The sequence below is a fragment of the Sus scrofa genome, chromosome 10 (genome assembly GCF_000003025.6).
Source record: "Sus scrofa isolate TJ Tabasco breed Duroc chromosome 10, Sscrofa11.1, whole genome shotgun sequence".
NCBI classification, from domain to species: Eukaryota; Metazoa; Chordata; class Mammalia; order Artiodactyla; family Suidae; genus Sus; species Sus scrofa.
The window spans coordinates 19,935,844-19,963,637 of record NC_010452.4 but is presented as its reverse complement, the minus strand read 5'-3'; the positions used below and the strand labels follow the sequence as shown (position 1 = coordinate 19,963,637).

At 41.1% G+C, this 27,794-nt stretch overlaps 1 protein-coding gene across 1 annotated transcript in view; it reads right to left on the bottom strand.

Annotated features, from left to right (window-relative positions):
* The window catches only part of FBXO28 (F-box protein 28), a 32,744-nt gene extending 5,323 nt beyond the window's left edge, over nt 1-27,421 (bottom strand). The window contains 5 exon segments of the mRNA XM_003130584.6: nt 920-1,115; nt 10,786-10,924; nt 14,381-14,490; nt 27,102-27,226; nt 27,229-27,421. Of these exon segments, the coding sequence (XP_003130632.2) occupies nt 920-1,115; nt 10,786-10,924; nt 14,381-14,490; nt 27,102-27,226; nt 27,229-27,367 (709 nt within the window). The 5' untranslated portion in view covers nt 27,368-27,421.

Below are 27,794 nucleotides of genomic sequence, written 5' to 3'. Positions count from 1 at the left end.
CTATCTTTATCCAACAAGGCTCAGATCAGTTTTTACCTCTTGTGAGGTCTCAATCAGACCAGCTAACAACAATCCTCAAGATTCTGTCTCTGCCACTCATGCGGCACTTAAGTGGACATTGCTTTAAACTACTCCTCTTGCCTCCAACCATCTGAGGCTGGATATGTCCTACTTTACGAAATAAGATTCTTGCGAGCAGACACCATGAGCTGCACTTCTTTTTAGTCTCTGTATTATGCTGTGTGCATAACAGGTACTCAATAAAAGACATGCTGTAGGCTTTCTTATTAAATTATGGAGAGCCATTCAGTAGCCCCACTAAGTACTCCAGGAGCTAACTAATCTGAACAAAACAAAATGTTTCATTACAAATGTGCTTCCTGATTTAAAATGTTTACAGGGGTTGAAGATGTTGAACAATTCTTTCAGTAGATAAGGGCACAAATCTAGGATTCAACAGTGTTCAAAACAGCCTTATGCATCTGTAGCAGCCAGATGCTGCAGGGGCTGAAATAATTCATTGGTTATTTCAATGAGAATTTTTTCAATGCTGTTTTAGGATAATGAACACTAGTCAGAAACACCAAAAACATAGACATATATATAGGCTTTCATCCAGCAACTCTGCTTTAATAGTTTTTTTCTAAGCTAACAGTTGGGGATGTGTACAAACACGCAGCCACAAGACTGTTCTGCAGAGTGTAGTTCAAATACAGAAAACCTGGAGACAAATGAGCTTAACAGCAGCGGATCAGTGACTTAAGCTATGGTCTGTAATCCAATCTGTCATTAAAAATGAGGCTGCAGATAGATAGTTACAGACCCAGCAAAGTTCAAGGTATACAGTTAAGGGGGGGGCAAGTTACAAATCTGTGTATGAACATAATTACAAACTGAACATATCACACACAAGAGGTACCTGGAGGAGAGCCCATGAGTCTTCCAGACACATCTGATCCTGGTAATTTCCTCTTCAGAATTGGAACAATCTTTTCATCAAAGTACTCCATTGCCATGGAGGAAATATCCCTTAACTCTTGAAGCACTTCATGAGCTCGCTGAGGGGCTCTGGTAGAATTGACATATCTCAACACACGATAAATCTCATCAATCACCTAAAATAATGAGCTCTCGTTAGCACTTTCAATTTTTTTTTTTTTTTTTTTTTAAAGAAAACAGCTAAGCAGGGAGGGAGGTGACTGCGAAAGCCTACAAGGTGATGTCCCTGATATACTGAGCACGGGTCACGTTTCCACCTGGAACCCATGGCACTGGGACTGTTATAATACTTTACACGTTTCATATGTACATTTATTAAGCATCTTTTCTGTACTATACTGGGGCTAAGGAATCAGGATGATTAAAATATAGCTCCTGGAGTTCCTGTCGTGGCGCAGTGGTTAACGAATCTGACTAGGAACCATGAGGTTGCGGGTTCGATCCCTGGCCTTGCTCAGTGGGTTAACGATCCGGTGTTGCCGTGAGCTGTGGTGTAGGTTGCAGACGCGGCTCGGATCCCGCATTGCTGTGGCTCTGGCGTAGGCCAGTGGCTACAGCTCCAATTCGACCCCTAGCCTGGGAACCTCCATATGCCGCTGGAGCGGCCCAAGAAATGGCAAAAAGACAAAAATAGAAAAAATAAATAAATAAATAATATATAGGAGTTCCCGTCGTGGCGCAGTGGTTAACGAATCCGACTAGGAACCATGAGGTTGCGGGTTGGATCCCTGCCCTTGCTCAGTGGGTTAACGATCCAGCGTTGCCGTGAGCTGTGGTGTAGGTTGCAGACGCGGCTCGGATCCTGCGTTGCTGTGGCTCTGGTGTAGGCCGGTGGCTACAGCTCCGATTGGACCCCTAGCCTGGGAATCTCCATATGCCGCGGGAGCGGCCCAAGACCAAGAAATAGCAAAAAGACCAAAAAATAAATAAATAATATATAGCTCCTGCTCTGAAGGAAATCACAGTGTAATCAGGGAAAGATACCTGTAAAGAAGTGATACAAGTGGGACATACAAATTGCTGAAGAAACTAGAAGACTAAACTGAGAGGTTCAATCTTGGTTGCAGGCAAGCAGGAGCTGAGGTGGGGCACTGCCCAAACCCATGTTCCACTAACCCTCCAAGCCTACTTCACCCTAGCCTGAATCTGTTTCCCAAAGCCCCACGGACTCGGCCTGACTCCCTTCTCTTCCACGCTGCCATTATCTGCTTATCCTTGAAGCCGTTTCTCCCGGTCTCCTCAGATCCTGCTTTCCTGCTATCACCAAAGGGCAGCAAATGATCCCTTTTCATTTTAATAATAATTGCAATGGGGAAACCCAAGGCATACATACATGGAGAGAAACATGTAATCTTGCAGAGGAGCACCAGGGCAAATTACAGTCCTTGACACTTTCTAGACTCTTGGGTCAATGAGCTCATCCACGTCAGTCTAGCTCCATGTGTGCCTAACACATATCAGCAAAATGAAACCGTCAGAATATGTCTATTGTGAATCAAAGAGGACTTCACAGAGGCCACGTTAGTGGCCTGGAGAGATGACTACTAATTGCCTTGGGCTGAGGTGGTGTATTACAGGCACATGCACTAAAAGAAGACATTTTTTAGTTTTGAGTAACATGGGACATGCAGGTGACACGAGCCAGGCAGGCCTATCTGGAGATACAGGTTAGGAGAGCAGGAGAGAAACTGCAGATGATGGAGAGGCCTCAGGAGCCAGTGGCATGAGGGACTGGCCCTGCTAAGGGAGAAGACAGAGAGCAAGAGTCAAAGGCCGAATCCTGAGGCACCAGGGGCTAAGTGACATGTGTATTTTTGGCATCACTACTAGATTATAAACTCCTTCCAGAAGAAAATGGTATTTTGTTCAATAATAACTTACTGAACATGTAAGGAAATATACACATTCAAAAAAAAAGTGAAACAACTTTCTCTTGGGCTTATAATTTAATTCTGTGACCACAGCCTCACCCATAAGCATTTACTGAATTCATACTACAGATGTGTCACTTTTCAAAGCACCGGGATAAAAACAGTGAACACAGGTGACAAGATTCTTATTCTCACGAAGCTGAAGCAAACAAATAATAATTCAAAATAGTGCCAAGTGGAAAAAAAGAGGTAAATTGATAACTCCTATGGGGGAAGAGGTAATCAGGAAAGGCTTCTTTGACATATTTAAGGCAAAATGGAAGGGTGAGGAGGAGTCAGTGACGGGAGGATCTGGGGAGAAACGCAGTTAAGCAGGAATAACAACAGCAATGGCTTCAAGGTCAGAGGCAGCCTGGCTTGGTCAGGAGTTCAAGGGTTCGAAATACGCAATCCGCATCACCAAACAGTCAAAGTTTATGGAAGCTATTAGATGCTTGAAGCTGTGAAAAAAGTTACCTAATTATAAAATGGTTAATAAAAATTAAAAATATAAGCTAAAGTGGTAATACAGCATCTTTTTAAAAGATTCTTCGTCGTGACTAGATTCTCAGTGCCAAGGTTAGGATATTAACTGATCCACAGTAGTACTGACGTTTTCCCATGTGTCATACATAAGAAAAGCACCGTAATACTCTAGTATTACTTTGCATCGGCCTCGAGGCTGGTAGATGGCATCATAGTTACAAAGTAACCATCAGCTCTTTGAATTTTTAAATCAAGCCCCCTCCTTTTTTACATATTATGATCCTTTTTCTGGGATGTTCTCCCTGCATTATCTCCCCAACCCCAAATTTCTAGCTCATCCCTGAGGTCTCAGGAACCCCTCCTCAGAGTAAGCAGTCTTTTCTGAACCATTTTCTTTTTTTTTTTTTTTTTGGCTTTTTGCCATTTCTTGGGCCGCTCCCAAGGCAGATGGAGTTTCCCAGGCTAGGGGTCTAATCGGAGCTGTAGCTGCCAGCCTACGCCGGAGCCACAGCAACGCGGGATCCGAGCCGCGTCTGCAACCTACACCACAGCTCACGGCAACACCGGATCGTTAACCCACTGAGCAAGGCCAGGGATCGAACCCGAAACCTCATGGTTCCTAGTCGGATTCGTTAACCACTGCGCCACGATGGGAACTCCTGAACCATTTTCAGTTTACATCGTTATTAACAGCATTGTCAAAGGAGATGAACACAATTTTCCCTTCAGAACACACAAGTTTTAAGTACATCTTTCTGTTCATTTCTATCTTCCCATAATCTAGTAAGCGCGAAGAAAGAAGAGAACATGTGTAGTTTCACAGCCTAGCAGTGCCTGGCACACGGCAGATACTCAATAAATGTGGGGCTTTTTGTTTGTTTTTTTTAAGGGCTACACAAGCAGCATAAGCAAGTTCCCAGGCTAGGGGTCGAATCGGAGCTGCAGCTGCCAGCCTAAGCCACAGCCACAGCAATGCGGGGTCTGTAACCTACACCATAGCTCATGGCAGTGCCTGATCCTTAACCCACTGAGCGAGCCCAGGGATCAAACCCGCATCCTCATGGATACTAGTCAGGTTCATTTCCACTGAGCTACACTGGGAACTCCAATAAATGTTTGTTAAATGAGTGATATAGTCAAATATTATAAATTGCTTAACCCTGGCATATCTAAATAAAATGGTTTAGGGGCAAGCCACGGGGTTAAATGAAATACAAAAACATGACTTAGGAGTTCCCATCGTGGCACAGCGGAAACCAACTAGGAATCATGAGGTTGTGGGTTTGATCCCTGGCCTTGTCTCGCTCAGTGGGTTGAGGATCCAGCGTTGCCGTGAGCTGTGGTGTGGGTCACAGACTCGGCTCGGATCTGGCATTACTGTGGCTGTGGTGTAGCCTGGCAGCAACAGGTCTGATTAGACCCCTAGCCTGGGAACCTCCATATGCCGCGGGTGTGGCCCTAAAAAGACAAAAGACAAAACGTGATTTTTAGAGGCCAAATTTTGTTTTGAACATAAATGTCACAGTTAAAATTTTTATTGGGAGAGATTTTTAAAAATATGTAATACTTGAAAGAGTTTATTTATTCACAGCTTTATTAATGGACCTATAATGTTTATGTACATCAATCTGGTCAATAGAAGAATATTTACATTATGTTTGAGCTGGACTAGAAATGACTGCTACAATGATTCAAACATGAAGAAGACATACATCTTATCCAAGGCAACATGACTCAATGAAAGACCCATAGGGAGCAAAGGATAGCTCAAACTGAGTCAAATCAACATACAAACACAATGCTTCATGAGAAAGATCGACAAGCTCTGTTTGAGGACTGAGCAGGCCTAATGAAGGACTTGGCAACGAGAGTTAAGTGGGATCTCAGCGGGGAAGAGAAGCTTCAGCAGGAGAGGGAGGAGGAGGGAGGTGAGTGGCTAGGTGACGTGCACAGACAGGTGACAGCACAGGAAACCAACACGGATGTGGTCCTATTATGTACCATGCATTTAGTCTATTTTTTTTTTAATTTACCTTTATTTATTTTTATTTTTGGCTGCCCCTTGGCATATGGAGTTCCTGGGCCAGGGATTGAACCTACGTCCTAACACTCCCAAGATTCCGTGGATCTCATTACAGCATAGTAGGAAATCCTTTTTTTTTTTTTTGGTCTTTTTGCTATTTCTTTGGGCCGCACCCGAGGCACATGGAGGTTCCCAGGCTAGGGGTTGAATCAGAGATGTAGCCACGTCTGCAATCCGAGCCGAGTCTGCAACCTACACCACAGCTCACGGCAATGCCGGATTATCAACCCACTGAGCAAGGCCAGGGATCGAACCCGCAACCCATGGTTCCTAGTCGGATTCGTTAACCACTGCGCCACGACGGGAACTCCTACTTGCTTTTTCTCATTTTAATTTCTCCATGGAGTTCCCGTCGTGGCGCAGTGGTTTAACGAATCCGACTAGGAACCATGAGTTGTGGGTTCGATCCCTGGCCTCGCTCAGTGGGTTAAGGATCCCGCTTTGCTGTGGCTGTGGGATAGGCTGATGGCTACAGCTCCGATTGGACCCCTAGCCTGGGAACTTCCATATGCCTCGGGAGCGGCCCTAGAAAAAGGCAAAAAGACCAAAAAAAAAAATTATTATGCAGTGAACCCCCTTCTATAACCCTTATTCTTTGGAATTAATTTTATATCGAAATGTCCCACAAGGATTACTAATATCCAATTACATCTATAAACCAATTTGTGAAATATTTTCATCTTTACTATATCTAGCCTTCTAAACATAGTTTGAAAGCAAGCCATCTCTTCCATTCCTTCAAATCTTCCATTTATAAAACAATGTTTTCAAATCTTATTATATAGAGATTCTTTTAGCCAGGTGGAATCACCCACGTTTTCAAAAAAATTAAAAATATTTAAAAATATATATTTCCCAACATTGTAAGTCAACTATGCTTCAAAGAACAAGGTGAAGAATAAAGGACATACAGCATTAATAAAATCCACACTTCTGGCACTCAGTCATCAGTGGCTGAAATGGCTTTAGAGGCACACATTAAGAAAGCATAGCATTTATCTGATTTTTATTTTTATTTATCCTTTTACTTTTTAGGGCCACACCTGCAGCTTATAGAAGTTCCTGGGGGATAGGGGTTGAACTGGAGCTGCAGTTACCAGCCTGCACCACAGCCACAGTGACGTGGGTCTCAAGCCGCAACTGTGACCTTCCCTGCAGCTTGTGGCAACACCCGCTCCTTAACCTATTTAAGCGAGGCCAGGGATCGAACCCGCATCCTCGTGGATACTAGTCAGGTTCTTAACTCGCTGAGCCACAAGGGGAACTCCCACCACTATGTTTCAACAAGCACAAAAGGTTACTGGGGCTGTCAGTACAATGAAGAGAAGAAATTATTCATGTCTCTTTTCATTATTCTATCTCCCAGAATAGTTAGTTGGCCTCTGTTTACATGTGTCTTTCAGTATGTGTGAGCTATAGATCCTGACCAAGAGCTTACCATAAAAAGTTTTGACCTCTGTGTCAGAAGATTTGAGAAATATATATGGGACTAAGCCAAGAATCTATAGTTAGTTCTGAGAGAAGATGAATGGACTATCAATATTAGCGGTGAGAATCTGCAACCATGGCCCTAACTGACCTGTGCCTATTTCTGTAAAGAAGATTTTTATTAGAACACAAGTACGCCCATTCATTTACCATGTGCTGTAGACCCATGGCTGCTTCTCAGAGGTGAGTATTTATGACAGAGACCATGCGGCCCACAAAGCCAAAAATATTTACTAGGTTTTTTTTTTAATGATTTTAATTTTTTTCCATTATAGCTGGTTTACAGTGACTACTGGCTCTTCACAGAAAAAGTTTGCTTATCTCTGCCACAGATCATAATGGCAAAATACCAACCAGTCTAAATCCTTTAGACTGATTTGTTTTTTTTATTTGCTTTTTAGGGCCGCACCCGCGGCATATGGAGGTTCCCAGGCTAGGGGTCAAATCGGAGTTGCAGCTGCTGACCTACCCCACAGCCACAGCAACGCCAGATCCGAGCTGTGTCTGCGATCTACACCACAGTTCACAGCAACGACCTATACCACAGTTCACGGGAACGCCGGATTCTTAACCCACCTGAGCAAGGCCAGGGATTGAACCCGTATCCTCATGGATACCAGTCGGCTTCATAACCCACTGAGCCACAATGGAACTCCCTATACAGACTGTCTTTTAATGCCCTTGTTATTACTATGGTCTCCCCATCAAGAGACCCATTTTAAACCCCTCCAAAAACTAAGCCTTAGGTTTTCACTGAGCAGGACAATGATCTAGCTTGTTTGGAGTTGAGAGAGGTATCTGTGGGTTTAAATCATTCTTAAGATTCTCAAGCAACCTTCCTGTTTCCGACCCACTGTCAGAGGTGCCTAGAGTTTTCCAGGGTCAGCTGTGCACATTGGACCGCCTCCCAGCTTCCCTCGCTGCTGCGAGCTTAGAAATTAACTTTCTCAGTTCTGCTAAGTTGGTTACCACTTGTTCATCTACTTTCCAGCTTCCAAAATTTTGTTGCTACTATCTCCTCTCCTGATGTCATTCTCAGGTCTGTATCTTTTTTTTTTTCTTTTAAGAATTAGCTGACTTACAATATGACAGGAGAAAGAGTGAAGCAGATAGCCATCTATATTTAACCTACCACTCAATTTTCTGAATAAACCTGACTGCTGTTTCAGAGAATAAGTAAAAGAAAAAATTTCCCCAAATGTTAGTCTGCACATCCAAACTTCTGGTACATAACAGGCGATCTAATGTAAACTAATGTTGGTATTACCCATATTCACTTAAGTAACTTATGAAAAGTAATTTATAAAATGAAATGCCTACTGGAGATCTGAATTTTAACAAAAAGGATACATTCATTTTTTTTTTTGGAACTGAATGCGGAAGTTCCTGGGCCAGAGATTGAACGTGTGCCACAGCAGTGACACTAGATCCTTAACCCGCTGAGCCACCAGGGAACCCTCAAAATGGATATGTGGATTTATTACATATAAAACCACAAAAATGAGTTTTCTTACAAACTATAAAAGTATAACCCAGAAGCATGATCCTGGGGAAAACAACAATACCCTCCAAGTTAAGAAAGAAAGAAAATAATCTTATAGAATGTCCTCACTTTTAAGCATGAGAAGGTGAAAATGGATGTCATAAAATGACTCAAATACCGCAAACAGTGTTAAGCTAGCAGTTTAGATTTAGTCTAAGTAAGCGAAAAAGGACCAGTTACACAAAGATAAAATGTAATAATCTGCATATACAGTGTTGTTTTAGGCAAAATATAAACTAAAAAGATGGCACTTTTAAGAAACCAAATAAGCCAGCGTGATAATAAAAACAAAAAGTATTTGTTTTTTAGGGGTTGTTTTTCCAGCAAAGTTCACATTTATGGGAGAGAAATGAGGCTAGGCTGTTGTGAAGGATGGCAGACTCCCAGTGCAAACGAGGGAAAGGCCTCGGTTAAGGAGCAGAGCAATGCAGATGCCCCGGGGTGCCCTTCAGCTGGAAAATGAAGACAGGCTGCACTGCTACCACCTCACTTGGTAACAGAATTTAAAGAGAAACATCAATAGTGGTTCCCCCCAAAAAGCAGGACTTAACTGGATTTAACCTCATCTCTCTTTGGACAGTAAATACCATCATGCCAATTACGTGATTCTGAACAAACTGGAATAAAAGATGGGCAACTTCTGCAAAGGGCGGACAGTAAAATATCTTTGGCTTTGCAGGTCACACAGACTTTGCTACAAACTAAACAACTCTTGTAACAACTGACTGAACTGTCTTTGAGGTCACGACACACTGACATGTTCCTTCAGTATTCATAATCTTAGCATTATGAGATATGCAATGAAAACTACGAGGCTATAGGAGACAACCTATTCTATCTAGTTCCGTAAACAAGGAACACGGAAGAGTAATTACCTATGAATCAGACCTGGATGGGATCTGGCATAAGACTCAGAACCTAAAGTTTCTAACTGGTCACCTTTCAGAGTACACTGCAAAAGCGTCAATAGCTAATATGAGGAAAGTGAGGCACACCAACGAATATCTTAAAATAAGAAACAGGACACCCCTCGCTCCCAATAAACATCACAGAAAATTAAAAATGGAGAAAGTACATGTAAAATATTGCCAATATTAATTATCTATGAAAATAACAAAAAGAGAACAAATTTTACTAGGCACTAATTAATTTCAGCCATGATAAGGGAACCTTCTTCCATTATCAACTAAGTAGCAAAATGACCTTCAATTCCATCTACTTCCAATCCTCCCACATAAAAAGATATAAACATTATTTCATTCTGAATTTATACTCAGTTCAAGAAGATGCCAGTGAAGATATGAGAAGCATATTGAATGCTGGGGTTGTTACTAACTTATAATGACAAAAACACCACAGTATACTTCTGTGTTAAACAACACTACTGCTTAGCTTCGAGTACAGTGCTATATGGTAATGATTTATTCTTGTCAAATCTGGATGTAAGTTGTCTTCACCAAACATTTCTCAAACAAAACAAAACCAGCCTACCTCTCCTAGTCCACCTCCCCAAAATTAAAACAATCTTAAAGGCAGGGACAATACCTATCTTGTTCATTGCTGTATCTCTGGCACCTTAACAAAGAATAAAAGCTCAAAATTTCTTTAGTATGAACCCTTAAAGAGCTTTCCTAAAGAACAGTAGGGCTGCTACTGTACATTTCATTAGTTAGAATTTTGAATATAAGATCAAATATATTCATTGGTGTACCTCACTTTCCTCATATTAGCTACTGACACGTTTGCAGTGTACTCTAAAAGGTGACCAGTTACGAGTTCCCGTCTTGGTGCAGCAGAAACCAATCTGACTAGGAACCATGAGGTTGCAGGTTCGATCCCTGGCCTTGCTCAGTGGGTTAAGGATCTGGCGTTGCCGCAAGCTATGGTGTAGGTCGCAAAGGTGGCTCAGATCCCGAGTTGCTGTGGCTCTGGCGTAGGCCGGTGGCTACAGCTGTGATTGGAGCCCTAGCTGAGGAACCTCCATATGCCGTGGGTGCGGCCCTAAAAAAAGACAAGACAGACAAAAAAAATAAATAAAAGGTGACCAGTTAGAAACTTTAGATTCTGAGTCTTATGCCAAATCTTATCCAGGTCTAATAAATGATATGTATTTATATAAGTGACTGCACAGAAGCTAAACAAATCCATCCACAGAAATTCATTCAAAAAAAAATAGGAACAGTTCTGTCATCTAAAAAAATCACCTTGTAACTATATAATAATTTGAAGTGTACACAGTGCCATGCCGCTGTTCTAGGTAAGCAATCCCACTTTACCTTTCCTGGGATGAAGCAACAGAGATTGGAATCCACATACTTCATGAAAGTCATATTTAACAGTGAGAGCCTTGTTTCAACAGCAGCAAGGATATCTGCATGACGGGCTAATGAATGGTTTCTCCTTTCGGACTCTCTCCTACCAAAAAAAAAAAAAAAAAAAGGAAGCAACCATTAAGCAATCAAAATTCCTTAATGCAAGTCTCACATTCACATGTTAATTTAGAAATCTACAATTGGGTCATAATTTAACTGTAATTATAAGTGAATCACTATGTTTAGAAATCCTTGCCAAGGACTAGTACTCATTGATAAAATATCCAAAAAAAATTTTTGCTTTATTCTTTGGCTGTCTCAAACCTAATGTATTAGAATCAGAGAAGTTACATAAATGAAAGAATTACACATGGACGTAAAAACAAGAGACCACAAATTTGGCCTATAAAATCAGTTCAACTTTTAGAAAGTTTTATTGAGATGTAACTGATGTATAATAAAATTCACTTTTAAAGTATACAACTTAGTAGGTTTTAGTATATTCACAGTTGTGTACCCACCCTCACTATGAAATTTCAGAACATTTTCATTACCACCAAAAGAAAGCCTGTAACCATCATAAATCACTCCCATTACCCAGTCCCTGGCAACACCTAATTTACTCTGTTTCTGTGGATTTACCTATTCTGGACACTTTAGATAACTGGAATCAAAACAGCATGTGGTATTTTGTGCCTATCTTCTTTCCCTTGGCATAGTCCTCAAGGTTCATCCATGTTGCAACGTCTTAGGAGTTCTCCATTCCTTTTCATTAGTAAATAATATTCTATCACATGGACATACCAGGATTTTGATTATCCATTCATCTGCTGATAGAGACTTTTGGGTTGTTTTTACTTCTGGGCTATGATGATTAATGCCACTGTGAGTATTTGTAAACAAGTTTTTGTGAAGACATACTTCCATTTCTCCTGGGTATATACCTAGGAGTGAAACTGCTGGGTCATTTGCTCACTCTGTGTTTACCTTTTAGAGAAACTGTTTTCTAAAGTGGCTATACCATTTTATAATCCCACTAGTCGTATACGAAAGTTCCAATTTGTCCACAGGCTTCCCTATACTTGCCTTTCAAAACATGCTAGTCCTCCATCCTAGCGAATGTGAAGTGGTATCCCATAGTATTTATACTATTTTCCTTTGCAATATCCTGATGACTAAATGTGCTTGTTGTCTTTTTAGTATATCTTCTTGTTTTTTTTATTTTTATTTTTTAGTGCTGCACCTGCAGCATATGCAAGTTCCCAGGCTAGGGGGCGGAACAAGAGCTGCAGCTGCTGGCCTACAACACAGCCATGGCAACACAGGATCCTTAACCCAAGGAGTGAGGCCAGGGATCAAACCCACATCCTCATGGCTCCTAACCTGCTGATCCCCAACAGGAACTCCTTAGTATATCTTCTTAGGAGAAATTTCTACCAAATCTTTTGCCCACCTTCAAATTGGAGTTACTCATCTTTTTACTGTTGAGTTGTAAGAGTTCCTAATACAATCTGGACATAAGTCCCTTAACAGATATATGAGCTGCAAATGTTTTCTCCCATTCTGCAGGTTATCTTCATTTTTCTGGATAGTGTCCTTTGAGGCCCAGAAATTTTAAACTTTGAATTCTGGCTTGTCTACTTTTTTCTTTTGCTATTTGTGATTCTGGTGGTTTATCTAATAAAAAAAAAACACTGCCTGATCCAAGTTCATGAAGTTTTTTTTTTTGGTCTTTTTAGGGCTACACCCATGGCATAGAGAGGTTCGAGGCTAGGGGTCAAACTGGAGCTGTAGCCGCTGGCCTATGCCACAGCAACACCAGATCCGAGTCATGTCTGCAACCTACACCACAGCTCACGGCAACACCAGATCCTTAACCCACTGAGCGAGGCCAGGGTCGAACCTCTGTCCTCATGGATACTAGTCAGATTTGTTTCCACTGAGCCATGACAAGAACTCCTCATGAAGATTTTTTTTTTGGTTTTTATGTTTATGGCTGCACTGTGGCATATGGAAGTTCCTGGGCCAGGAAATGAATCCAAGCTGCAGCTGCAACCTATGCCACAGCTGTGGCAACACCAGATCCTTTAACCCCCTGCACCAGGCTGGGGATTGAACTCTCACCTTCATAGCAACCTGAGCTACTTCAGCTGGATTCTTAATCTACTGCATCACAGCAGGAACTCCCAAATTCATGAAAGTTTATAACTAAGTTTTCTTCTCAGGGTTTTACAGTACAGCACTGACATTTACACTTAAGTATATGATTCATTGTGAGTTAATTTTTGTATATGGTTTAAGAAAGGTGTCCAACGTCATTCTTTTGTCCCAGCATCACTTGTTGAAAACAGTTTTCTTTCCCATTGAATTGTCTTGGCATTCTTCTTGAAAATCAATGTACTAAAAATGTAAGGGTTCATTTTCTAGACTTTCAATTCTATTCCATTGAGCTATATGTCTAGTTTTATGCCACTACCACAGTTTTCTTACTGTAGCTTTGCAGTAAGTTTTGAAATTGGGAAGTGGTAGTCTTCCAATTTTTTCAAGACTTTTTTTTTTTTTTTGCTTTTTTCAGTGCTGCACCCCTGGCATATGGAGGTTCCCAGGCTAGGGGTCAAATTGGAGCTACAGCTGCCGGGCTGCACCACAGCCACAGCAACACAAGATCAGAACTGTGTCTGCAGCCTACATCACAGCTCGCAGCAACTCCAGATCCTTAACCCACTGAGCAAGGCCAAGGATCAAACCTGCAACCTCGTGGTTACTACTCGGATTCATTTCCAATGAGCCGCAATAGGAACTTCTCAAGACTATTTTGATTATTGTGAGTCTTCTGCATTTCCATAAGAATTACAGGACTGGCTTGTCAATTTTTGCAAAAAGACAGAGGATTTTGATGGGGTTGCACTGAATGTATCTATCAATTTGGGGAGTGTTGCCATTTTAATATGAAACCTTCTAATCCATAACATAGAATGCCATTCCATTTATTTAAGTCATCTTTAGTTTCTTTCAACAATGTTTTTAATGTACTAAGTATCATACTTTTGTTATATATTTCACTAAGTATTTTATTCTTTTCAATGCTATTGTAAATGGAATTGCCCAAACTTCATTTTTGAACTGTTTATTGCTAGCACATAGAATTAAACAATTGATTTTTGTATAGTGATCTTGAATCTGATATCCCTGCCAAACTCATTTAATTAGCATTAGTAATTAATCAGCTTATCATACATAATATCATGCACACACAAGATCACGTCATCTGTGAAGAGAGTTTTTACTTCTTCCTTTTCAATCTGAATGCCTTTTCCTTAATTTTCTTGCCTAAATCCCCTGGCTTGAACTACAATGTTGAACAGATATGGTGACAGTGAACAGACTAAGAGTAAAATCATTTATTGTGATCTGTGTACCCTTTGCTACAAAAACTTAGAAACTATTTAACATGTAAATCCTTACTGAGATTAAAAAAACCCAAAATCTCAAGATCCAAATCCCCAACTGTAATCACAATTCCACCTGTAAATGACCATCACTGCTAATGGTAACATACCTAGGGAGTTGTGCTTTAACTTGTTTCTGACATAGATTATGGTACCTCTCCACTTTTAGAAATCCCTGATTCAACATTCTCTGGCAGACCAAGTCCATTCTTTTACAAACCTATGGGAAGAGAGGAGAAAGAATTTTTAAAAAGTAAAAACCAAACGGATAAAAATTAACTTAAGACTCATAACTGATGGCTGAAAGTTCTCTGTGCTAGAATTGTTCCCCAGTTTGCTATCTGAATCTTTGAGTCAGTATATGTGGGTGAAGCCCTCACTGTAATTTGCAATACTGTATTTACAAATTAGAACTATGTGTAGGCAAGAAATACCTTACTCTTTTACTGTAGCTATTTGTTGAATGTTCTTAGTGCATCCCCACTATTATGGTCAGAGACTAGTCCTGAAGATCAGTAAAACAACATATTTGAGTTTTTAATGGTTTGAAACAAGAAAATTCTTCTTTAGCCAAAAATACATATTCAAACTTGAGTCTAACCCCTCGCAAAGTTTATAAGATCTATGGCCAGAGTGAGAATTTTAAATTACTTTCTAGTAATTTGAGTTAACTATGACAGTTTATGATGGCCAAGGCCTATACTAGATACAGTCATGACCTCCAAAATGTATAGGAGAATCCCTACTTTGAATGCTTTAAAAATAAGGTGTCTTTTTTTTTTTTTTTTGGTCTTTTTTGGGGTGTACCCGTGGCATATGGAGGTTCCCAGGCTAGGGGTCTAATCGGAGCTACAGCTGCCAGCCTACACCACAGCCACAGCAACGCCAGATCTGAGCCACATCTGTGACCTACACCACAGCTCACACTCAACACCAGATCCTTAACCCACTGAGCGAGGCCAGGGATCGAATCTGCAACCTCATGGTTCCTAGTCTGATTTGTTTCTGCTGTGCCACGACGGGAACTCCAAAAACAAGGTGTCTTTAAACAGTGAAAGCACAGGATCAGAAGTCAGAACACCTCAATTTGAGTCCAACCTTTACACATCCTTGAGCAAGTCAGCTTCCATTTGAAAGCCTGAATCAGACATCTGTAAAACATGCACAGGATCTTATATAAAGGGATATCATTAGGGGGAAATGAAATAACACAGGCTAAATCACTTGCTAAACTATAAAGTGCTATATAAAAACTATGTTAAGTAAATTTTGTTTAACTTAGTAGTAATTGGAAAACTTTGCTTTATATACTCCTATAATTCTGAGATGGCCCCATCTTTCTTATTGTAATGAAATCTCCTACACAAAATGTTTGTTCTTTGTTCTCTGAGAATTTTGCAGTGACTCAATATCACCAACCTGAACGTTAATTCTTACTGTGTAAGTGTGGATACTGAAAATACAACATGGGGATATTACTGAGATAAATCTCTATCAAGGCTAAGTCAACTAGGCAGGGGCTGTGGTCTTATGCTTCTTTCTCTCTCTCATATATGCAAACACAAACACTTCACAAATACTTGCTGAAATGAAATACTGATGAAACTCTTTTTTTTTTTTTTTTTTTTTTGCTATTTCTTGGGCCGCTCCTGCGGCATATGGAGGTTCCCAGGCTAGGGATCGAATCGGAGCTGTAGCCACCGGCCTACGCCAGAGCCACAGCAACATGGGATCCGAGCCGCGTCTGCAACCTACACCACAGCTCACGGCAACGCCAGATCGTTAACCCACTGAGCAAGGGCAGGGACCGAACCCGCAACCTCATGGTTCCTAGTCGGATTCGTTAACCACTGCGCCGCGATGGGAACTCCTGACGAAACTCTTGATACAAGTTTGCTTTCTCCTAAAATTACAGAAACAAAAATTCCGGGAAACTGGGTTGATGCTAATGAAGGTTTTGATGCTCTAATATTAAACACTAGCTACTTCCTAAATCATAGTATGCCAAACGAAAAGAAGGGAAAACATTTCAATTTCAAAGTAAATGAAAACTGACTCGAAGAGTAATTCTAACAAATTATATCTTAAAATATGGTAGAATCTATTTTTAACTAAATAAGTTATCAACATTTGCTCAGTGTCTACTGAAAAAATAACAATAATAAACCCAATATGTATTAACATGACTGTTTCTAAAAGTATTTAATGAATTACATTTTTACGAATCTCTTTGGGTGTATGGTTTAATAGAACACAGGTAAATTTTCATATCTGCTTCTTCTGCATTAATCTACTGAGGTATTTTTACCTTAGGAAATTCCAGAAGACACGATATACAAACATCTATTTCATTAGCAATCAGTATGATGACATCACTACATGTCACAGAACTACTGGAAAACTCATTGTATACTTGTGAAAGAATGAGAGTGAAAAATGCAAATAACATCTTGGTACGGTAATGAACATACTTTAGATCTTACAGACTCCCTGAAAGGAGCTTGGGATCCCCTCTGGGATCTCTGGATCACACTTTGAGCACCCATGTCCTAATTCTGCATAATCACACTGCCATCAACAACACTGGTACTGAATTTTATGTGAGGAAAAAAGATTCTTTTATCATGTTATGGAGGAAGGAAAAAAGCTCGTGACTGTGTGTGTGACAAGGAGGAGGAATAAAGCAGGCTACACTTTCATTTTTCACAGTGGAAAGTGAACAGACATTATCGAGTAGAAAAAGAACAAGCCGGAGTTCCTGTCATGGCTCGATGATTAACGAATCCAACTGGGAACCATGAGGTTGCGGTTCAATCCCTGGCCTTGCTCAATGGGTTAAGGATCCAGCGTTGCCATGGGCTGTGGTGTAGGTCACAGATGCGGCTTGGATCCCGGGTTGCTGTGGCTGTGGTGTAGGCCAGCAGCTACAGCTCAGATTCCACCCTTAGCCTGGGAACCTCCATGTGCCATGGGTATGGTCCTAGAAAAGACAGACAAGACAAAACAAAAAAAAACGACCCAACGAGTTGAAAGTGGTGCCTCTGGGGAATAAAAAATCGGGAGTTTTATTGTTGTTACTACTTGATGTGAGACACCCTCTAACACAATTGTGTAGAAAAATATTTCTTGTCTTTGTGGACTCTACAATCTCTTTGGTAACTTCTGAGTTGAATTATACAACTAAACTCACTGTGGTAATCATGTCCTAAACTTGAGGAGGTCAAATCATGATTCTGAACACCTTAAACTGTGCTATAAATCAATTATTAAAAAAATTAAAACTGAAAAAATGTTTATTTACAAAATAAAATTTCCTAGATACCATCGAAAATTGTTTTATTATTTTAGAATTTTGCTGCACTGAATCTAGCAAAATACTAGAAATTAGGTATCTTTTTTTCTTTTTCTTTTTAGGGCCAAATCTGCGGCATACAGAAGTTCCCAGACTAGAGGTCCAATCGGAGTTGCAGCTGCAGGCCTACACCACAGCCACAGTAACATCAGATCTGAGCCACATCTGTGACCTACACTACAGCTTGCAGCAATGCCAGATCCTTAACCCACTGAGAGAGACCAGGGATCGAACCCGCCTCTTCATGGATACTACAGCTCAGTTCTTAACCCACTGAGCCACAGCAGGAACTCCCTAGGTATCTTTTAATAATCTAGAAACACAACTGAATATGAGTACTGACCAGTATGAGTACACAACTGACTAGGTGATGAGGATATGAATAAATAACCAGATAAGGTCAAACAAGGAAGATGTCATATGATACAAGATTTGAACTAGGCTTTAAAGGGAGAGAGGATAAGGACTGCTAAGTTAGAGCTGATGGCACAAAGGACAAAGTTTGGAATGAATAAACCATTAGCAAGCAAACCACTTCTGAAGACAGATCAGATGTGTAGGTAAAGCTGAGAAGTATAAAATCTTCCATGTTTTGAGGGAAATCAGATAGTAACGAGAAATAAGTTTAAAAAGAAAAAGATCACCCATTTGGAGAAAGACTGAGTACTGGGACAGTTGACTGGTCATCTTCTGTAAGCAACCGAAATGTAGGACTAAAGATATGGTTCTGGAAATTTCAGTGCAGACAGTTGAATTCACTACAGATGAACCTCAAATGAAGAAGTAAAAGGCAAGAAAATAAAGCCTTGTAAATAAGAGCCTCAACTGACTTTAATTATTAAAAGCTGGTAAAAAAATCAGAAAAGGACATCTGAAACTACAATACAACACTGTACATATACAGTATTATAAATCAACTACATTTAAATTTAAAAACAAATCAGAAAATAGGAGGTCACAAACTAGAATAGCACCACAGTAGCCAAAAAGATTTTAAGCATCAGTCGATATTGTAAGAAAAGAAAGTTTTTAATGTGGTATTCTTCCTTTCATAAATGTTCAATAAGCACTGACTGACTCATAGCATAAAAACAAAGACACAAGAGAGCATATACCTCTTGTTTAGGATTCAGAAAGAAGCAAAGTGACCTCTGAAAAACAGAAATACACTAATTTTCCCCAAGGTGAACAGTTTAATTAAACTGCTGATAACATGTTAAATTGCAAAATAAAATTCTCTCATTTAAAGTATAGCTCTAAATTTGGGGATATTTTAATTATTTCCCCAGGCCAAAGGGAAGACAGTGCATTCCCCCGGCCGCTAAAACAAAACAAAAATCCTAGCAATTTGGCAATTTACCCAAGGCAGTACAATAAATTCTGAATCTAACATACAAAGATGATGACTATGTTAAAAATGATCAGTGTATTTCTTTATTTTTTTTATTTTTATTTTTTTTTGCTTTTTAGGGCTGCACCTGAGACATATGGAAGTTCCCAGGCTAGAGGTCCAGCCTACACCGCAACCATAGCAAGGCGGGATCCAAGCCTCGTCTGCGACCTATACCACAGCTCATGGCAATGCCGGATCCTTAACCCATTGAGCTAGAGGCCAGGGATCAAACCCACATCCTCATGGATTCTAATCCGGTTCGGTAACCACTGAGCCACGAAGGGAACTCCCCTCCCCGGTCAGTGTATTTCGAGATTAGGAAAAATATACACTATGAAAACAAAAGGGGGGGGGTTCTCCTGTGGCACCGCAGGTTAAGGATGCAGCACTGTCACTTTGGTGGTTCAGGTTCAATCCCTGGCTAGGGAATTTCCACATGCTGAGGATCTAGCCAAGAAACACGGAGTGCACACACAAGGGAACTAATGGAATAAATCAATCTACAATGTAGACATTTAGCTTGGCCCCTGTTATTTACTATTCTAGTAAGTCAAATAGATTTGGGTTTTTCCTTTCTTAATTATTTAAAGCTTTAAAATGCCATGTTCATTCCTTTTATCATTTTCTAACTTAAGTGGTCGGTAATAAAAAATTTTTCTTCATGTTTAGAAATCTTTTTTGATTCGTTTTGCCACTATGGCTCTTCTTAACAATGCAAGACACATATGGCATAAATCTGTGAAATCCACAATTTTCTTGTTTAATCTTTAATGTCAAATCTTAGTTGATTGTGAGACACATTTTTCATCTTTGAACATTTCACATAGAATGGTCTTACAATATGATATACTACAATATAATTGGTAGCATTTCTTTATCAGTTATCTGCCTTAGATGCCTTGGAATACCGTATGTCGGGCTTCTTCGATTTTATGACGCTATAGAGACTTTAAGATATGTTACCAATTTAAAAGCTCTCCTGAGGAAAAAAAAGTACTGCCACAAAAATATGTATGCAATTTGAAAAAGATGCATATTCTCATTTCAAAACTGCAAAATAGGAGCTCCTAGCGTGGCTCAGCAGGTTAGGAACCCAAGTAGTATCCATGAGGATGCAGGTTTGATTCCTGGTCTCACTCAGTGCGTTAAGGATCTGGCATGGCCATGAGCTGTGGAGTAGGTTGCAGATGCAGCTCAGATCCTGCCTTGCTGTGGCTGTGGTGTAGGCTGGCATCTGCAGCTCCGATTTGACCCCTAGGCCAGGAACTTTCATATACTGCAGGTATGTCCCTGGGGAAAATAAAGCTAAAATACGAAACTGTTTATACCTTAGAATCCGGGGAATATTGTAATGGCTATTTTTTATGTGCTCACTAGTTCTCAAATGAATTGCAGTTTTTCTACAATTAGGAAGCTACTGTCAAAGACTAGGCTGCTTGTTAGATCCTTGAGCTGAAAGGGATTCAGACATCAGAAGCCATCCTTTTGTTTTCCAGTGAGAAATCAGAGGCCTTAAGAACATATACGACTTGTCCAAGGTCATCCAGCTATTCAGGGGCCAAAGTAAAATTAAGAATCCAGTCTTGGAGTTCCCTTCGTGGCTCGGTGGTTAACGAATCCGACTAGGAACCATGAGGTGGCGAGTTCGATCCCTGGCCTTGCTCAGTGGGTTGACGATCCGGCGTTGCCGTGAGCTGTGGTGTAGGTTGCAGACGAGGCTCGGATCCCTCGTTGCTGTGGCTCTGGCGTAGGCCGGTGGCTACAGCTCTGATTCAACCCCTAGCCTGGGAACCTCCATATGCCTCGAGAGCGGCCCAATAAACGGCAAAAAAAAAAAAAAAAAAAGAATCCAGTCTTCCCAATCCATCTTTTCTGCCCAACCCCCAAGAAGGTAGGGAGGGTGTGTGTGTGTGTACATATTTTTATATATATCTATATAGATATATATATCTGAATCACTTTGCTGAGCAGCAGAAATTAACACATTGTAAATCAACTATACTTCAATTAAAAAATCTCTTTTTAATTAGTGATTTGCAGCTATACAGATGGAGATGATTATCCTAATTATTCTCAATTGATTAGTCTCAAATAATACTTCACTGATATAGAAACTATTGGCTCTAGTCCAGAAAGTAGGGCTTCCTAAAGCAACATAGGATTTTAAGAACATTAGTTGGGGTTCTTGCCATACTGCTAAAGTTTAGAAAGATGGAGCTAGACCAAGATCTTTCTATAATGCTTTCAATCAGACAAATCTGCATTGTAGAACATCTGACAAGCCATCTGGGCTGGATTCTTCAAAAAGTCATGAAAGAATGAAAACAGTGAAAAAGTGGGAGGAATGTACTAGATTAAAGAGACTAATGCTTTATTAGATGTAAGACCGTTAACTGCCTCCATATTCCGTCCAAGCTATAAAAAATATTTGGGGGATAACTGAGAAATATAATATTAAATCCCTTGGAATTGATGCTGTTGTGATTACACAGGAGAATATTTAGGAGTAAACGTCATCACATTTGCACCTAACCTTCAAATGGTGAAGGAGCATACAAGTAAAAGAGATACAACAAATGTGGCAAAAAGTTAATGACAAGGGATACAATCATTTAAAAAATGAACAATTGGAATTCCAATCATGGCTCAGTGGAAACAAATCTGATTCGCATCTATGAGCATGCAGGTTCGATCCCTGGCCTCACTCAGTGGGTTAAGAGGATCCGGGGTTGCCCTGAGCTGTGGTGTAGGTCAGACACAGCTCAGATCTGATGTTGCTGTGGCTGTGGTGTAGGCCACCAGCTGTAGCTCCGATTCAACCCCTAGCCTGGGAACCTCCATATGCCACAAGGGCGGCCCTAAAAAGCAAAAAAAAAAAAGCCCAAAAAAACAATGAATGAGTCAGTCCTATTTGCTTTTTCAGTGAATTCCTCTTAATTTCCTTTATCTATTGAAAATATGGATTCAGGAATTCCTGCTGTGGTGCACTGGGTTAAGAATCGGACTCCAGTGACTCAGAGCCTCCACTGTGGAGACTCAGGTTTGATCCCCAGCCCTGTTCAGTGGGTTAAAACAATCTGGCATTGCCACAGCTGCAGCTTAGATTCAATCCCTGGCCCAGGAACTTCCAGATGCTGTAGGTGGCCATAAACACACACACACACACCTTGAAACCTCGTTTATAATACTTGACTTTTCTTTAAAAAAAAAAAAAAATCTATCTACCTGGTATGGATTATTTAAGATATAACACCATATACAGAGAGAGACAGAAAGTTAATCTCAATTGTTGGTAACATTACAACAAATTTAAAATTCTGAGTATCCCCCTAAATATTAACTTGGAAAGAAAAAATAAATTTAATATTAGCCCAAGCAAAACAATTAGGATAATTAAAATTTATGCCATTTTTTTTTTCCTGCTGGGAATGTTCTTCCACCTTTACTACTAAATGAAAATTCATTACCTTGAGGAAGCCTCTCTTGACAAACCTCAACATCCCTGTATTTCCTACTATGCACGTGTTATCCTGGTGCTTTGTAAATGTGCTCAGGAAGGCGTGTATGCTGTCTCAATGATGACACTGTGGACAGATTACTGATTGAACACCTTTACTTTGAGAATCTACAGGAAGAGCGAAGTGTTCCCAAAACGCTATACTTTCTTACCTATATTTACGTACCTCTTAATAAAACCAATAATCTGATGATGACAAAACAGGGGAAAAGGAAACCCAGCAATGTAGAGAATGTATTTTTCTCTAATATAGAGCAGAGGTTCTCAAAGTGTGGGTCTAGGAACACCTGGGATTCCCAAGACCCTTTCAAGAGTTTGAGAAGCCAAACTTTTTATAAAACCAAGATGTTATATGCCATTTTCTTGCCTATTCTCTCATAAGATACAGCAGAGTTTTCTAGAGACAATATGACGTGATAGCGGCAAATGGAATTAGGCATTGTGTATGCTTGTGTTTTCTAGAATTTTCAAAGGTAAACTCTTAGGATCCTCAACAACTTTTATGAGTGTAAAGGTGTCTTGAGACAACATATTTGAGAACTATTAGTAGAGAGAAGGAGATATGAAGAAGACAGCTTGCCTACTTAAAAGCAATTCTTTTCCATTTTCCCTACATTTTCTGCCAATCAACCCTCTTTATGGAGGCTCCCAGGCTAGGGGTCTAATCGGAGCTGCAGCTGCCAGCCAACGCCACAGCCACAGCAACATCAGACCCGAGCCATGTCTGCAACCTACTCCACAGCTGAGGGCAACACCGGATCCGTAACCCACTGAGCGAGGCCAGGGACTGAACCTGCAACCTCGTGGTTCCTAGTGGGATTCATTTCTGCTGTGCCTCAACAGGAACTCCTCAATGCTCTCTTTAACTCAAGTTTTCAAACACATCTGAAGAAAAGTTGTGAAAGGAACTATAAATTGATTTAACTATAGATTTAACTAGCTAGAGGGCACTAGGGAAATATCTTGCAACAAAAAGCACATATTTATGTACTTTGTTACCAATTAGAGAATTTCATTCCAGATAATAACGACTTCTGGATTTAACTTTTAGTTAAACTTATGTCCTGAACCATGAATAGGATTCCATTAAATTTATAGGAGCATCACTAGAACCAAAAAGAAAAAGATTTGATTATGGAGTTCCCGTTGTGGCACATCGGAAACTAATCCCACTAGGAACCATGAGGTTGTGGGTTCGATCCCTGGCCTCGCTCAGTGGGTTGAGGAACCCACTGTGGTATAGGTCACAGATGTGACTCAGATTCTGCATTGCTGTGGCTTTGGCATAGGCAGGTGGCTATAGCTCTGATTCGACCCCTAGCCTAGGAACGTACACACGCCTCCGGTGAGGCCCTAAAAAGAGAAAAGACAAAAAGCCAAAAAAAAAAAAGTTTGATAAGATCTAAAACATCTCTTAAAAAGCCTTCCGTACTTATTTTTTCAGCAAGTGAGAATACTGTGTTCATAAGTCAGTTATGTGTTCAAAGTTAACTTTGATTTGAACTGCTCCCTAATGAGGGAAGGACCTCACTTTTTTTTGTTTGTTTGTTTGTTTTAAGGGCCACACCTGCAGCATATGGAAGTTCCCAGGCCTAGGGGTGGAATCGAAGCTGTAGCCGCTGGCCTACACCACAGCCACAGCAGTGCAGGATCCGAGCCACATCTGTGACCTATGCCACGGCTCATGGCAACACCGGATCCTCAACCCACTGAGCAAGGCCAGGGATCAAACCCGCATCCTCATGGATCCTAGTCAGATTTGTTAACCACTGTGCCACGAAAGGAACTCCCAGAACCTCGATTCTTGACCTTTGCCACTTGTCTAAAAAACTCTCATACCTGTCAAGGGGGCCTAGGTGACAGCCTAGTGCTGCATCAGCACAAACGTGTGTGATTTACGGGAAAAACAACTCAAAGTACATGTTTTGTCATTCCAAAAGTTGTGTTCAAATAATTTAAAATACATTGGAAAAGTTAAATATTTAAAGAACTATTTTTGGATAACCAAGATTTCCAGATTCTGGGTACATTTTTGGAGCAATGGCAGAAAAAATAATACAAAATCCAATTTAATAAGGCATTTGGACAGTCCCTTGGAAACGGCTAGCCCAGAGAGTCAAATTTCAATTATTCATGGCAAGAGGAAGCAAAGACTATCATCAACTACAGTGCACAAATAATGAGAAAACATTATTTTAGCAATTTCAACTTAGAGCAAATCTTTTAAAGAAAATATAGAGAAGTACAACAGATTGTGCAGCTACCCTCTAATTTAGGTGCTAACAACAGATTGAAGTCCTAATGAGGCAAGTAAACTGGGAAGGAAGAAAAAAGAAACACCTGAAAATACAAAACCTAGCTCATCAACCACCAAATTGCTGACATGTGGCTTTATGGAAACCAAGTCTGTTCCTTATTAATATCACTCTCTTCCAAGTACATCCAACCTTAACTCCCCTCAAAAAGACTTATTAACAATAAAAAGAAACTACATGATGTATATGCTGGATAGCAGCATACACACTGCTACTGATTTTTTTGGCAAACGAAACAAATACATTCTTTAGGTATAAATTAGATGGCCACTTAAATTAGAAAAGGCATGTAAAATACCTACCAGGCACCATCTCTAGACTGCCAAATTCATTAAAAGATCATAATTAAATTAATGCTGACATCTAGTGGCAAGAATCTTTCATGGTACTTGAACTGTATCTCAAACCAATGAATTTAAAAACAAAAGACAGTTCCAAATTCCCCCCTTCTCCCGAGTATCCATTTAAGATTCATCTATTAATTTTAAGTTAAAAAAAGGAATAAATAGCTCCCCATTACTAAAGCAGGGGGGAAAAAACATCTTTAAGATGTAAAAATGGCAGCTGAATCTCTGTGGGGGGGGTGGGAATGGAGGGGTGATAAGGGACTTGTGAAAAAAATCTTTGTTTGAAACAACAAATGTGTATTTTTAAAATGCTAAAATAGGTAAGTGTTTAAAATTAAGAATGCAACTGATTATTTCACTTGAAGGAGATGCTGTTTACTAACAAATTGCAGGATGTGTTTTAACTCTGTCCCCTAGGATAGGCTGGTTTACCCCCTTTAAAAATGTATTTACTTTTTAAAAAAGTAAAATGACTAACATATGAACGAAAACCCCACAGTTTTCAACACTGTGAACATTCCAAGCTTTACAAAGCCATTGTTTGGCTGAAAGCCTCGATTCAATCAAATTATGCCCAATTTCCAGACACCATGAATATACACCACAAATTTTGATCAAACCTATCATCCTTTACATGAATTTGAAGGAATATTAAGATTCTACAAGAAATCCTAGGATGACATGGTTTGGAAATTACAATCATTTTTCCATCCTGCAAACTGGCTGTGTTGACAAGAAAAAAAAATTGCCCGCCGGCTTGAATCAATATGTCTAAGCTTTCTTTAAAAAATAAGTACACTTTTATCTCAAAAATACAATTATAATCAATTTTAAACTGAAGGAGTAATCCTAAAATATGGCATATTGATTATTAAGAAAATGCTATACACAGCACATTCAGAAATATGTCTTTGTCCTCCTAAAAACAACCTCAACCACAGATTTAGCTTCCACACGGCATCGGTTTGCAAATCATTTCAAAATGTCCACCTCCTTCAATTTCCTTATCACTTAAAGATAAATTCACTGAAAGGAAGCAAAACATCTGACTGAACTGAGATATTCATCAAACCTTCAGTCAAACCTCTGGAGTGAAGCAAAATCCCAAAGGCAAATTCATTATTTTCATAAATCATAGACCGAACTCTGTGATTTTAAGGTCTAAAACCTCTCCTAAAGCTGGCGAGTGGGAGTGAAGCACTCGTTAGAAAAAGAACTGCAAGAAAAAAAGACAGCCGTCTCAGGGAGCAAGTTGCTTCACCCTGGCTGCGAAGTGTCAGGGGCGAGGCAAAGCCGGAATAGTAACTGCTCAAGGCTCTACTTTATTGGTCAACTAGGGCGCTGGGTCTGAGGCTGCGGAGACGCGTTCTAATTCCTCCAAACCGCTCCCGGCTTTTGGGAGGACTGACCGACTTTATTTTCTGCAACAAGGCAACTTGGGTGGTTGGGGAACAATGCGTTATTCTCGCAGACAAGCCAAACCTGGCTGGGATAACCTGGCCTACTTCGGAGTTCTGGCTCCCAGCGCCTGCCCGAGGCTGGAAGGTGACACACAAAAGGCAGGTGGCGAGACCCCCTCCGGTGTCCCCGCTCAGGCCTGGCGGAGGTGGGAAGCCCAGCTCTCGCTACCTCCCCGCCCGCGGCCCCGCTTCCGGGTGGGGGGCACCGAGCCCTCCACGGCCAAGATCACGCCGGCAGTCGCCCCCGGCCCGAAGCCAGGGCGCAATCCGGGCGGGCCTCGCGAACTGGCCCGAGAGACTGGGGGGCAGGCAGGAGGGGCACGCTCGGGACCCTGGCGCCCGCCGCAGCTCGCTGGGGGCTCCCTCCCCGGGAACGCTCTTTCCTCTGGAGCCCTCCCAGACCTCGGCCCGGCGGAGAGGGCGGCTGGGGTCCCGCGGGGGCCTCACCAGGCGGAGCTGGCTAATTTCGTCGTAGGACATGAAGCTGAGGATGTTCTCGATGGCTACGATGGGCAGCGCCACCAGCGTGTTGTTTTGAGGCAGCTGGTCCGGAGCCAGCGCCGGGGCTGGGGCACCTGGGATCCCGGTTGCGGGAGCTGGGGCGGGGGCGGTGGGGGCAGTCGCTGGGTGCAGCCGATAGCCGAAGAGGAGCCGCCGTCGCCGTGGCCGCCGCCTCCTTCCTCAGCCATCCGCTCCTCCGACGCCGCCGCCATCTTTGGGGTTTGAGTCCTTCCCCCACTGCAAGGGGGAACAGGGACACTTCCGGTGCGTCACTTCCTCCTCTGGAGCGGCAGGGGCGGGGCACCTGGAGGAGGGGGCGGAGCCTACGGGTGACAGGCGGAGACGGAAGGTGCTGCTTGTTCAAGTGGAAAGGAGAGATCTAAGATTGGGAACGGCTTGAGGGCTAGGGAACCGTGCAATTTTCTTAAAGTGCTTTTCTGACAAAGGAGAGACAAATGTTAACTAGTAAGTGTAGACTGGACAAGGTAGAGAGTCATCATTTCTCAAGAAGCATAATAGTAATTGATTTAGGCAAAAGAGAATGAGGGATTGATTAAAACTACCGCATGAATGAAACTTGAAAACATGTTAAAGAAGCCAGACGCAGGAGTGCCTGGTGTCTCAGCAGTAATGAACCCA